A 15,313-nucleotide genomic window follows, 5' to 3' on the forward strand; every position below is an offset into this window, starting at 1 on the left:
TTGGAACTGGCTACACTCCTTGGATTTTATGAGCATGTATAATAAACTTATCTAAATGGAGTTACGCTATGTGGATCACTTCTTTATTTTTATATAATACGCTGGAGCGGATGTTCGGCTGGGAATAGGATCGCAACAAGGGAGTATCACCTTCCCCCCATCTCCTTCCTTTACATGAGTGGATGATCCAGATCGAGGAACCTGATTGGAAAAGATACCAACACTTAAGGATTCGATCGGCACCCGGATTCGATCGGCACCTGGAAAACAAACATCTCACGCTTATACCCCTGCAGGGGTATAGCGCTCCGGTGAGTGGAATCACATCAGGGGGAGTGTGTTTAAAATCGGGAAGAATTCGGTTGGAAGACATCATATGAACACTTGCTATTTCACATGAGACTTTTTATTGTTGGTTTAAACACGCATTTATCAATTGAAATTACAGAGAGTTTATTATAGAAGCATATTTATTAATTAATGAACAATAGTTTTTTATTTTCATATTTATTTAATATTTATTTAATATTTAATTTTCACATACATATATATTTTTTTATACATTCTCTGAGCATTTCCTGCACTTCACCACAGAGGGGTGTGGATATTCCCTACCTTTTACACATTATTTGTAGTTTACTTTTACTATCCAGTAGATGTTGGAACACCAATAATTGGACTGCACCTGGCACTTTCGCACTTATCACTTTTGGGTTTGTCTAGTTTAATAACAGACCGATACATATATTATATTTCACTATTAGAGACCATTGGTGCTCATTATTTACATATGGGATTAAGGTTACACAAAATTATTAATTGAATCGGTAGTAACATTTTTATTTTTATTTTTATTAATTAGCACTTATCAATTTTTATGTGGGATATACACTAAAGCATCCAAAGCTTAATCGTTTACTGCCGTTCCTATAGAAAATCACATAGACACACTAATCACTATAATTAAGAAAACTATTATATGCTAACACTCCCCTTTTTTATGCACAGCGCCACTCCCTACTTTTTGTATTTAAAGTATAACCAATGGCAATTCTTTAGTTTTGGACAGATTCGGGAGAGATTAGAACCCCTGTCAGGTGTCCCCATTAAAGAGATTCACCCTCTCTATTTATCCTGATTATCATTGAAAATGGAAGTAAAAGAAAATCCCAACTTTTGTGCTGTCCCCACAAAAGTAATAAAGGGGAAATCTTCCAATGGAGACACTAGTTCCGATGACCTGGGGGTCCCCAAGGGATTCCCTTAATTTGAAGGGATTTCCTTTCCCTTCCTGTTTGGCTATGGGACAGGAAGTAAAGGGAAATCTCTGAAATGGGACACAGATGGCGAAAATAAATCTGACGGGTTTTAATCCTCTCTTGCTATATCCAGAATGAGAAAAAAAGTGTTGCCTATAGTTCTACTTTAATTTCAATTTCTAGGGACTATATATCCCTTGGTACCTTGCTGCCTGCAAGCTGTGATTCCTGTACTGACTCCGCCTCCTAAAACACCTCCCATTAGCTCCTCTGTAGTTCTGAAGGCAGGCTCTGTGAAATGTGTAAGACAGCAGGGCCTACCCACAGGGCATAGTGACTACGTGTCACAAAATTCAAGGATGTAAATGTGTGGGGATCTTCACAAAGTAAGTTTACAAACTTCAAAATCATTCAGAGTAATAGGAGTAGGCTACAAATAATTGAAATACAATGTCAAAATAAATATGAGTTTACATGTTGACCATAGATGCGCTTTGAAAGATTATTTCTGTTTGACTGATATAGTGATTGACTGATATGGGTTTCTGAACTGTGCACAGCAATATTTATATGTGACTCTGCAATACCGTGATAATTTAAACCTCTATCCGAGAGTGACTAAAACTGTGTATATATCATAAAAACATAATCATAAAACTATTTCATAAAAAGTTTGGCTGAAAAGGATAACCAGATATATACTAAACAAATGTATATACAAATAAAATGTGACTGGTGCTCATGAAAGTGATAATTACACTTTCATGAGCACCAGTCACGTTTTATTTGTATATACATTTGTTTAGTATATATCTGGTTATCCTTTTCAGCCATACTTTTTATGAAATAGTTTTATGATTATGTTTTTATGATATATACACAGTTTTAATACAAGTAAAAAGGCGCAAAGCACAGTTGCCTTGAAAGTAAAACCGATTAGTCCAGAAACTGAAAACTGTAAAAATGCATGTGTAAGTTCATGCATATATACTGGGAGTATATACAAGAGGTCAGTCAGGGCGGCCACCAAAGGAACCAAAAGCAGGGTCCAGCAAGCTAAAACAACAACAAGGAGAGGGGCGCCTCTGAGTATAAATCATAAATACATTTTATTAAAACAACAATATCCACTCACATGGAAGTTGGAGAAGTTGCATTAGGGTCGGTTGGCTGGGCTGGAGAGATGCGGTGGAACTACAGGTCACAGTGGTTCCTGCAGGGCATGCCAGGTCCAAAGAGGATTAGTTCTTGCAGCCGGGTTCAGTCTCTTGCAGCGAACAGTCCAACACAAATCCTGCTGGGTTGGGAGCCAGGTTATGTCCCAGATGCACAGATAGGGGTTCCAGGGAAGGAAGGGAGAGATGTGTAGGACGCCAGAGCATCCGTTCAGCCGTGCTGCTGCTCACTGATAGAATGGTGTGAAGCCTCTAGGAAGGGAAAAGGCCGGCCGAGCCGAAGATCTCAAACGAGGCTTGGAGAGCAAGTACAGCGTGGCGCCCGGTGATGACGTCACACGCATGCGACGCGTTTCAGAATAGGCTTGCCATTGGTGGACGAATGGCCGCATTCCTTTGTCAAGCATGATGCGGCATCATGCTTGACAAAGGAATGCGGCCATTCGTCCACCAATGGCAAGCCTATTCTGAAACGCGTCGCATGCGTGTGACGTCATCACCGGGCGCCACGCTGTACTTGCTCTCCAAGCCTCGTTTGAGATCTTCGGCTCGGCCGGCCTTTTCCCTTCCTAGAGGCTTCACACCATTCTATCAGTGAGCAGCAGCACGGCTGAACGGATGCTCTGGCGTCCTACACATCTCTCCCTTCCTTCCCTGGAACCCCTATCTGTGCATCTGGGACATAACCTGGCTCCCAACCCAGCAGGATTTGTGTTGGACTGTTCGCTGCAAGAGACTGAACCCGGCTGCAAGAACTAATCCTCTTTGGACCTGGCATGCCCTGCAGGAACCGCTGTGACCTGTAGTTCCACCGCATCTCTCCAGCCCAGCCAACCGACCCTAATGCAACTTCTCCAACTTCCATGTGAGTGGATATTGTTGTTTTAATAAAATGTATTTATGATTTATACTCAGAGGCGCCCCTCTCCTTGTTGTTATACACAGTTTTAGTCACTCTCGGATAGAGGTTTAAATTTTCATGGTATTGCAGAGTCACATATAAGCATTCATGCTATGTTTTATTGCAATATATCTGCACTTTAGAGACACCCACCATCACTGTGTTACCACATCTAAGTTATCCGTTTTTATATATATAGAAAAGGATTAGCGCAACACCACACTTATATTGATCTAACTTTAGCCAGGGGCATGCTGTACCCTACCCGGTGTAGGCTGCTTTTCCTTATTTTAGAAACATCGCTATTCTTTATTTCCTATCTCCCTTTCCCCAATTTTACGATAGCGCAGGAATACCCCACATCTGTTGTGCACAGCAATATTGCACTTTGTACTGTTTCATTAATTGTCCCAGACAGTATCAGAGAAGGGTGTCTGCTCTGATGTGAACGGAAGCAGAAACCTTTCCAAAAATTACATTTACCCTGAGTTATAGAAGTGAAATAGTTCATTGTCACATGGGGGCTTGGCATTCTGTAATGTTTAAAGTTCAGAGCTTAAGTTTAGGTCAATTATTTTCAAGTCAGCAGCACAAAGGGTGAATGAGAAGTGTTCCTTGTGCTGGTGACTGCTCTGTTTGGTGAAATCTTCATTTTTCTTCCCCACCCCCCACCCCCCAAGTACCCCCACAGTTTCGATCTTCTTGTGCTGCGGGGGGTTAATACAAGCCACTGGATCTGTCACAGACACCCGTTAAAAGTGGAAATTATACCCGCCCTTTTTGCTCTCATGCTCCATTCATAAAGCTGTACTATTTTTTCCTGCAAAAAAAGGATTCCATGAATGGAGGACAGATGAATCCATGAAAGGGCCACGCTTCTCCATTCATAGAGCGTTTGTTATTACAGGAAGCAATAGTACAGCTTTTATGAAAAGAGCAGTGAGGCTGAAAGGGTGGGCATAGTTGGCAGTTTTGATGAGAACCTATGAGAGATCCAGTGGCTTGTATTAGACCCTGCAGCACCATGAGATCACTACTGCGAGGGTGTGGGGGGCAGTGGACTCAAGATTTCATCAAACAGTGCAGCCATCAGCACAGGGGACACTGCTAATTCTATGTAACTACCATCCCTGGTGCTGATTTAAAAAAAAAACGAAATCTAAGCTTTATTCCCAGGCCAAAATAAAGAACACAAATTAGTTTAACTCCACAATCAATCATATATCCTTAAATGTATTTTAAAACACATAGTAGTGTCCGAATTTGACGTGGTATCAGCCTCTTGCAGTCTACTGTACAGCAAAATTCAGAAAGGAGGTGGTAGAAGGTGCATAAGGAGCAGGTTTTCAAACCTTGCAAAGTGAAATTTTGAAATCTACTGACACGACACAAACAATTTACTGATGGTGCCAATTTTGTACTCTCAGTTCAAAAAGTTAGCGAAAATTGACCGTTTTCAGTGCAAGTATCAATATTTAAGCTACAAACATGTAGCTAAAGCAATTAGCAATGTGCTTAACCGCTTGCCGACCGCCGCATGTACTTCTACGTTGGCAGAATGGCACGGCTGCGCAAATGGGCATACCTGTACGTCCCTTTGAATTTCCCGCCATGCCACCATGTGCGCGCCGGCGGCGGTGCACGCGCGTGCTTCTGCCGCGAGCTCTGTGAGTAGGATCGCGGATCCCGCGGACTCGATGTCCGCAGGCATTCCCGCGATCATCTCGCGGAGAGGACTAATGTAAATGCTAATGTAAACAAGCATCTCTCCGTTTTGCCTAGTGACAGTGTCACTGATCATAGCTCCCTGTGATCGGGAGCTATGATCAGTGATGTGTCACACACAGCCCATCCCCCCACAGTTAGAATCACTCCCTAGCCCCCTAGTGGTTAACCCCTTCACTGTCAGTGTCATTTTAACAGTAATCAATGCAATTTTATAGCACTGATCGCTGTAAAAATGACAATGGTCCCAAAAATGTGTCAAAGTTGTCCGATGTGTCCGCCATAATGTCGCAGTCATGATAAAAATCGCAGATCGCCGCCATTACTAGTAAAAAAAAAAAATTATTAATAAAAATGCCACAAAACTATCCCCTATTTTGTAGATGCTATAACTTTTGCGCAAACCAATCAATAAACGCTTATTGCGATTTTTTTACCAAAAATATGTAAAAGAATACGTATCACCCTAAACCAAGGAAAAGAATGTTTTTTTATATATTTTTTGGGGATATCTATTATAGCAAAAAGTAAAAAATAATGCGTTTTTTTTCAAAATTGACGCTCTATTTTTGTTTATAGCGCAAAAAATAAAAACCGCAGAGGTGATCAAATACCACCAAAAGAAAGCTCTATTTGTAGGAAAAAAGGACGTCAATTTTGTTTTGGACCGTGTAAATGTCAGTTAAAGGGATGCAGTGCCAAATCACAAAATGTGCTCTGGTCTTTGGCCAGCGAAATGGTCCGGGCTGAAGTGGTTAAGGTATAACAAATGGCAAAAAACAAATTTCTCCTTTTACATGAAGGTTAGGTAAATATAACCCCCCACAGAGTCCCCCCTTACATCTGAATCTGCAGGGTTCCCCTTTACAGTGCAAGGGGGAACCCTGCAGACACTGATGTAAAGGAGAACTCTGATGACTTTGATGTAAGGGGGAATGCTGTGGACTCTGGTGTAAAGGGAAACTCTGATGTAAGGGAGTCTCTGGTCACCAGAGTCCCCCCCCCTTACACAAGAGTCCACAGAGTTCCCCATTTACATCACAGTCTGCAAAGTTCTTCCTTACATCAGTGGAGGACTGATGTGGGCTCTGGAGGAGAACTTGGAGAAAAGGACAGGAGTGGTGATAAGAGGAGTCGCCCGGAGGACAGCATCTGACTGCCCTGCACCCGAGCAAGCAATGGAGGAGGTCAGTTACTGGCAGCGCCATCCTGCAGTGGCCACACAAAGTCTGTGGGGGTCTGCAAAGTTCCCCTTGCACTGTAAGGGGGAATTCTGCAGACTCTGAAGTAAAGGGGAACTTTGTGGACGCTGACTTGAGGGAAACGCTGGGAACCGACCACCTTCGACAGGGTGAGTACACTAAGGTAAGGGGGAGTTACTGATAAAAGGAGGAACCTTTATTTCAGTGTCCTCCCTTACCTTAGTGTATTAATTTACCCTTACATGTGTGACACCACTCTCCCACAGACTTTGTGTGGCCACTGGAGGATGGAGCGGCCTGTCACTGACCTCCTCTATTGCTTGCTCAAGTGCAGGGCAGCCAGACGCAATCCTCCAAGTCACTCCTCTTATCACCACCTCTGTCCTCTTCTTCAAGTTCTCCTCCAAAGTCCACATCCAGTCCTCCAGTGAGTTACACAGTCCCATGCAGGTAATGGGTGGCAGCCGGCAGTGTGCTCACTCCTAAGTCCTGGTTCCCCCTCCAGTAATCCTTAAAAGGCGCCAAGCAGTATCATGACATCACCGTGCACGCCCCCCCCAAACTGAGCCCACCCGAGCCCTGCCCGATCCTGCCCAAAGCTGGCCCCTGACCATACTTATTACTGGCAGCCGCTGTCTGTAATAGACATTTACGGACAGTTTGTAAATCGAACGATTTAGTAGTGATTATATTAGACATTACATAGCTCAACTAACAGCCTTCCAAAGAGGAGGCAAAGCAAGCCTAACTTAACAAAGTGTCAGCGTCCGGTAAGTCTCCAACCTTATCGTAATTGACCATCGAGTGAGAGAAAGACATCAGACCCCAATTAAGTCAAGCTAAAAGTTATTCTGTATGCTTTTAGCATGTGATGGCACAGAGGCTCTCAAAAAAGGGAAAGGTGAGTATGCGGAATTGGGGTAAATTAGTGTTAGGCTTAGGGGTTCTGTGTTTTAAGGATTTAAATTTTTGAGAGTTGAGGTGTTGAGGTCTCATGTTAAATTTTAGGTTAAGTGTTTGGGCGGAAATAAAGGTAAAGAACTTGGGATTGTGAAAAATCAGTTTAGATCACGCGGGAATGTCCAATCTCTTAAAGTCCAAAGCCCAAAGACATTTTTAAAACAGCAATAGATAAAGATCAGCCAGCACTAGGAACATGGCAACCCAAGTGTTGCAACGTTATTCTCTACAATATCCGGTGATCTATCTAGGTGCCTATGTCAAGCTCCTCTCTTTATAATTGATGACTCTGTTGTGACTCGATAAAAGAGTTATATTTCCATATGAAGAGGTGGCCACACTTAATCTGTGATTTGAGTTGAGATATACCTATAGGGTTGACCACTGTCACTTTGGTCATTATGACTATGTATCATATTCATTTTACCACAATCTGATGTAGTTGTGTGAATAATATACACATTCATTTTTCAAAAATTATTTTCAAAATATTATTTATGTGGAGATTTTATTCTGTATGGGGTCTTTTGTATTATTATGTTCCATAGCAGTTGACTGTAGTTCCAATCAGTACTGCAACATCTGTTGATTCTCTTTTTATGTATGGACTGAGAGTATGTTTTTCAGGACAAACAATTGAGATCTTATGTTGCAAACGTACTCTGTGCTGTCCCAGTACTGGGGCAAGGCCCATTAGCACCCAAAAAGAAAAGGCCACTCCCATGAGCCATACTTCAACAGCATACGTTTCATGCCCTGTCCTTTTGCGTCCTCTTACTGCTGAATGGTGCAAATTGGACACCTCTACCGCCTAGTCTTTAACCCAACCCTGTCTACAGCTTTCTGGTGGGAAGAGTACTTGGAGGGAACATTTATGATTGTACATTTTTAATCCTATATGATTGCTGAGGTCTAAACATCTATTTTAATTATGTTATTTACAAAGAACCAATGCATAGGCAGCCTTCATTGACCTCCCTCTTAAATTGCTAGTTGTCCAGCTTTCTCTATTTTAATATCAGAAACAACGACCTGGAAAAAAAAAACTGCGACCAATGAAGTCATAAAACCTGATGTGCTCCATGCTCATATAATGCTGAAGCCATTTGATTAGAAAAACAGCCAGGAAACTAGCATTTTTAGGAAATCAGCATGCAACTTATGCAAAGTTCTCTCAGTACAAATTTCCCTTATTGTCTAATTTCAGACATAACCTTTTTTGGATAAAGTGGAGAAGGGTTATGATGGCCATACACGCACAGTATTTCAGCCGTTTGCAGACTGAACGATTATTTGTTGGTTGAAAGCGAATTGGCCACTAACTGACAGAATTGCTTTATAAATATGCCCCTGAAACAGACAAGAATAAAAGCCAACAAAGGTTTTAACCCTTCCTCAATCTGTCATAAAATAGAAAAACTGTTGGTAATGATTGTCTCAGTTACTTTTAAATTATACTCCTCTTTTCTTCTACTCATTTCATAACTCTATAATAAAAGTGTCTTTAAAATAGTTGATCATTTTTCAGATCAATCATCTTGTAACATCTTCTTCTTCAAAAAAAATTGCCACATACAAAATTACTCTAATTGAAAGGTACAATAATTAATGGCAACCAATCAGAAAGCAATTCTTACTTAAAATCTCCTCAGCTTTTAAGGATTGCTGTGGTTTGCACAGTACAATGCCTTTTTTTCTACCCCCTTCTGAATAAACCAGTCATTTACATTGTACAGATTAATAAAGACTTTTGTCAACATGATCAACTACTAAGACATGAATATATATATTACCTGTGTCAGTATACAACATAGGAAAATAAAAAGGTATTTGAATTTCATTGTTGAAACTGTCTGTGTCCAAGTCTTGAAGAATAACACATAGATTAGCAGTAATCCAGGGTAGTTTTCCTTTGGGCTGTGGCTCAAATCTGGAATAATTACATGAAACCAGGTTTAGAAGTCAAGTCAAGAGACAGGCTGGGTTAGGAGATGAAAGTGAAGAAGCAGGTGGGGAGGTAACAGTAAATCAATTGGAATGAATTGGATAGTATCCATGTGCCAACCCTATATCTGCTAGTTAAGTATTAATTCAGTGGTGGGCGTGAATAATAGACTGCACCTAGCCGTACTGTGTAAATCTACATTGGACCATAAAGACTGAGTGCACTTTGACACAAGTGACTTATGCTTTCTGGCTCTCTCTGACTTAAACCAACCCACCCTCCCCACACCAAGATGTATACTTACCTTCATCTCATGGCCGCTGCTGCCCTATAAGGCTGGGTTCACACTATTGTGAATTGGATGTGGGTCCCCTGCATCCAATTCACAATAGCAGGAGATTTTTACCGGCTCTCTATGGAGCCGGTTCACATATCTCCGGTGCAAATTTGCACAGGCGTCCTGTGCGTCTTTAGGTCCATTATAGGTCCGAATTCAGCCAAAAATTCGGGCTGAAATCTGACCTGAAACAATGAACGGGGATGCACCGGACCCCTGCTGTGAGCTGCATGCAAAGTTAGTGTGAACCCAGCCTAAAAGTCTTAATGTAACCTTTAAACAACTACTTGTACAAAGGTTTTCAACACTGTTATATTGACTGACAGTATATGTTAGATCTGTTTTTCTTTGTAAAACTCATTAAACTTTATTGTTTAAAAAAAAGTCTTATTGGAATGACTGCACCAGCCTGTGGAATGAAGTGAAATTGTGTCAAAGTGCATTTATAAATTAGGCTGGTTCCAAACCATTGCACTTGAAGACAGTTAAAAAAGTGTATGATTAAAATCGTGCACTATTGTACACATAACCCCTAAATGAAACCTGTGCTTAAACCAATATGTAGGCGGCCATTGCTGACCTCATTGTGAAAATGCTAGTTTCATGACTAGCATAATGATCTAATAGCTTAAATCTACCCGCTTTCCTTATTGATTGATGACCTCATCCAATCCTGTCTGGGTTCTAGTTTTATTCCCTCTTATAGTTCGCAATAAAGCAGAATTTAGAAATGCTTTTAATTTTTTATTTTACCCTACTGTACCACTCTCACAGTTGCTAGTGTAGGTAAATTTAGTCTGGCTTCCCTGTAGGCAGAGCAGCATTTGTTAATTGTATTAAGAAGGCTGGGTAGTGCTTCACAGGTTGTGGTTCTGTTACCTCACCCTGCCTTCTGGAACTCACTGGAAACTTCCAGAACATAGTGGGCATGGGGGACAGAGGCTGCAGTCCGAATATTCATTGAGCTTCCACCAATCCCAGTGAAGGTGGGCCTAGAAGGCGGGGAAGCAGCCCATAAATATTCTGAAGCCTGGCAGCCTGGGAGCAGAGTTCAGGGTCCAGCCATCTGGAAGCGACCCCTGTGCTGGGGACTCTGCCCCTGGGGGCAGAAGAGAAGGAGCAAGAGAGTGAGTGGATGAAAGCTTCAGGACATCACTTAGCTACAGTCTCAGCTAGGCTTAGCTGCAGACTTCATGCCAAGCCAGAAGCAGACTGCTCTGCATAAAGCCAGTACAGCAGCTCTCTGGATTCTAGGACTACTAATGGGACTGAATGAGTACAAACCAGCCATCACACCCAAAGGAAGAAGAGGACAGTGTAGTGTAACACCTCACATGTCTGGGACCAAGGGGACAGCTTGAGTGCAGTGCAAGACAGCCAGGAGCACCCTAACATCTCTAACTTTGGGCCTAGAGCAGCCAGGTGCTATGCAATAGGGCCAGGTGCTGTCTCTTCAGCGTTACTTTTTTTGGGATTTTTATTCCTTGTTTCAGCTGCAATATTACTCCCATTGTTGTGCAGCATAGTTCAGTTTGGATTATAGCAGCCAGAGACTTTAGCAGGTCCTCAAGAGTAGGGATGAGCCAAACACCCCCCGGTTTGGTTCGCACCACAACATGCGAACAGACAAATAATTTGTGCGAACATGCGAATACCTTTAAAGTCTATGGGACACAAACATGAAAAATCAAAAGCGCTCATTTTAAAGGCTTATATGCAAGTTATTGCCATAAAAAGTGTATGGGGACCCGGTACTGCCCCAGGGGACATGTATCAAGGCAAAAAAAAAGTTTTAAAAACAACAGTTTTTTAGGAGCAGTGATTTTAATAATGCTTAAAGTGAAACAATAAAAATGAATTATTCCTTTAAATATCATGCCTGGGGGTCCCCTTAGTCTGCCTGTAAAGTAGCGCATCTTTCTGATGTTTATTACAGTACAGTACCCCCCCATGCCCTTCAGGTCTGGTATGGATTTTAAGGGGAAAACCGAACCAAAATGTAAAAAAAAATGGCGTGGGGACCCCCCAAAAATCCATACCGGACCCTTATCCGGGCAAGCAGCCATGGCAGGCCAGGAAAGGGGGGGACGAGAAAGTGCCCCCCCTCCTGAACCATACCAGGCCGCTTGCTCTCAATATGGAGAGGGTGCTTGATGGGGACAAGGGCCTCATCCCCACAACTCTTGCCCGGTGGTTGTGGGGGTCTGCGGGCGGGGAGCTTATCGAAATCTGGAAGCCCCCTTTTAAGTGCTTTCTCCAACTTGTTTATTCCCCGACTTGTTCATTCCCCAACTTAGTTGGGGTAGGCGGAACACTTTGGTGGGGGTGGGTCAGCCACGTCTCTTGACCCTTGACCTCTGGGGACATGCCTTCTAACCTTTGACCTTAGGAGCAGGTCCCTATTCCAATCCCTGAGTCCTAACCTTGTTCTTCAAGGGAAAACCCTAACCCTAACACCCTAACCCTAACCCTAACCCCCTAACCCTAACTCCTAACCCTAACACCCTTAACCCTAACTCTAAGTGCATCTCCACTTTATGACTTGTCCACCCTAAAACCCCTACCTTTCCCAGATCCCGCTCGGTTTGTCAGAAAAAGGGTAAAAAGAATTTTGTTTGGCTCGCTCGCTTTGCTCGCTCCTAGGTAGAAACTCCTAGGACGCGCAGGCCTTATAGTAAACGTTTACGTGAAGCACAAATGCCAACTTGTTCATTCCCCGACTTAGTTGGGGTAGGCGGAATACTTTGGTGGGGGTGGGTCAGCCATGCCTCTTGACCCTTGACCTCTGGGGACACGCCTTCGGACCTTTGACCATTGTACTCCTACCCATTCACCAAAAAAGTGTCAAAAAGCAAAAACCACAATACATAGTTTTTGACAAGTCCTTTATGAAAAAAGAAAAAAAAAAGTGTCCCGCGATGTCCATCAATCTTCGATCATGGCACCTGACAGACCTGAGAAATATTTTTAAAAAAAAGCTCCGTCTCGATGGCCTCCTGGCGACTTGGCTGTGACAGCTGTTATATAGGCAAGGGTAGGGCCACCCGGTGACGTAAACAGGTGACCCCGCCCCCTCTGATGTCATGTGATGTCACATGATGGTCAGAAGGGGGCTGGGTCACCTGATTACCTGGGTACATCACCGGGTGGCCCCACCCTTGCCTATATAACAGCTGTCACAGCCAAGAGAAAGCAGTCGGTGGGACGCCTCCCATCGAGGGTCTGTTGGGCACCATGATTGAAGATTGATGGACATCGCGGGACACTTTTTAAAAAATGTTTTTAATAAATTGTCAAAAGCTGTCTCCTGTCTTTTTTACTTGACACATTTTTGGTGAATGGGTAGGGGTACAATGTACCCCATACCCATTCACATAGGGGGGGCGGGATCTGGGGGCCCCCCACAAACCCCCACAACCACCGGGCAAGGGACCCCAAAGCACCCTCCCCATGGTGAGGGCAAGTGGCCTGGTATGGTCCAGGAGGGGGGCCGCTTGCTCCCCCCCCTTTCCTGACCTGCCATGGCTGCTTGCTCAGATAAGGATCTGGTACAGACTTTGGGGGGGACCCTCACGCCATTTTTTTTACATTTTGTCACGGGGTTCCACTTAAAATCAATACCAGACCTGAAGGGCCTGGCATGAATTTCGGGGGGACCCCCACACCATTTTTTTTTATTTTGGCGTGGGGTTCCCCTTAATCACTTCAATACACTGTTATATATACTACACTGCCTGCACTGATTAAATATAGAGTCTACACTGAATATCTAGTCTACACTAAATGCAGAGTAATATATATATATATATATATATATATATATATATATATATATATATATATATATATATATATATATATATATATATATATATATATATACACAGTGGGGACGGAAAGTATTCAGGCTCCCTTAAATTTTTCACTCTTTGTTATATTGCAGCCATTTGCTAAAATCATTTAAGTTAATTTTTTTCCTCATTAATGTACACACAGCACCCCATATTGACAGAGAATTGTTGACATTTTTGCAGATTTATTAAAAAAGAAAAACTGAAATATCACATGGTCCTAAGTATTCAGACCCTTTGCTGTGACACTCATATATTTAACTCAGGTGCTGTCCATTTCTTCTGATCATCCTTGAGATGGTTCTACACCTTCATTTGAGTCCAGCTGTGTTTGATTATACTGATTGGACTTGATTAGGAAAGCCACACACCTGTCTATATAAGACCTTACAGCTCACAGTGCATGTCAGAGCAAATGAGAATCATGAGGTCAAAGGAACTGCCTGAAGAACTCAGAGACAGAATTGTGGCAAAGCACAGATCTGGCCAAGGTTACAAAAAATTTCTGCTGCACTTAAGGTTCCTAAGAGCACAGTGGCCTCCATAATCCTTAAATGGAAGACCAGAACCCTTCCTAGAGCTGACCGTCCGGCCAAACTGAGCTATCGGGGAGAAGAGCCTTGGTGAAAGAGGTAAAGAAGAACCCAAAGATCACTGTGGCTGAGCTCCAGAGATGCAGTCAGGAGATGGGAGAAAGTTGTAGAAAGTCAACCATGACTGCAGCCCTCCACCAGTCGGGGCTTTATGGCAGAGTGGCCCGACTGAAGCCTCTCCTCAGTGCAAGACACATAAAGTTTGCTAAAAAACACCTGAAGGACTCCAAGATGGTGAGAAATAAAATTCTTTGGTCTGATGAGACCATGATAGAACTTTTTGGCCTTAATTCATTGCGGTATGTGTGGAGAAAACCAGGCAGTGCTAATCACCTGTCCAATACAGTCCCAACAGTGAAGCATGGTGGTGGCAGCATCATGCTGTGGGGGTGTTTTTCAGCTGCAGGACAGGACGACTGGTTGCAATCGAGGGAAAGATAAATGCGACCGAGTACAGGGATATCCTGGATGAAAACCTTCTCCAGAGTGCTCAGGACCTCAGACTGGGCCGAAGGTTTACCTTTCAACAAGACAATGACCCTAAGCACACAGCTAAAAAAATGAAGGAGTGGCTTCACAACAACTGTTCTTGAATGGCCCAGCCAGAACCCTGACTTAAACCTAATTGAGCATCTCTGGAGGGACCTAAAAATGGCTGTCCACCAACGTTTACCATCCAACCTGACAGAACTGGAGAGGATCTGCAAGGAGGAATGGCAGAGGATCCCCAAATCCAGGTGTGAAAAACTTGTTGCATCTTTCCCAAAAAGACTCATGGCTGTATTAGATCAAAAGGGTGCTTCTACTAAATACTGAGCAAAGGGTCTGAATACTTAGGACCATGTGATAGTTCAGTTTTCTTTTTTAATAAATCTGCAAAAATGTCAACAATTCTGTGTTTTTCTGTCAATATGGGGTGCTGTGTGCACATTAATGAGGAAAAAAAATTAACTTAAATGATTTTAGCAAATGGCTGCAATATAACAAAGAGTGAAAAATTTAAGGGGTCTGAATATTTTCCGTCCCCACATATATAAAATATGCCACTAACTAACCTGCCTGCATAATCTAGCTCAATCTATATACGTCCACAGTCACACACTATACATGGCCTCTATGTAAGCAGCCTTATATAGTATGGGGGGTGGACCCTGCCTTTGGCTAATTATGGCTCTCGCAGCAGAGCACGCTCTGATTGGCCAATGCATGCAGGTCAGGTGCATGCTTTGGTCAATTATCAGACATCAATGCATTGCAATCTCTCAGTGCATTATGGGAATGCCCCATAATATTTGCTGTTCAGTGAACAGGCGAATATCTGATGTTTGAGTCGAACTTAAGTTTGACTCGAACATCAAGCTCATC

The 15,313-nt window shown here is 42.8% G+C and overlaps 1 protein-coding gene across 1 annotated transcript in view; it reads right to left on the reverse strand.

The window, feature by feature from the left end:
- CDH17 (cadherin 17) overlaps window positions 1-15,313 on the reverse strand; it is a 236,317-nt gene that overhangs the window by 203,323 nt on the left and 17,681 nt on the right. Inside the window, exon 2 of the mRNA XM_073631971.1 lies at window positions 9,016-9,152. Coding sequence (XP_073488072.1) covers window positions 9,016-9,063 — 48 coding nt within the window. The 5' untranslated portion in view covers window positions 9,064-9,152. The remainder of the gene's footprint in view (window positions 1-9,015; window positions 9,153-15,313) is intronic.

This window comes from Aquarana catesbeiana, linkage group LG05 (genome assembly GCF_042186555.1).
Source record: "Aquarana catesbeiana isolate 2022-GZ linkage group LG05, ASM4218655v1, whole genome shotgun sequence".
Classification (NCBI taxonomy): domain Eukaryota; kingdom Metazoa; phylum Chordata; class Amphibia; order Anura; family Ranidae; genus Aquarana; species Aquarana catesbeiana.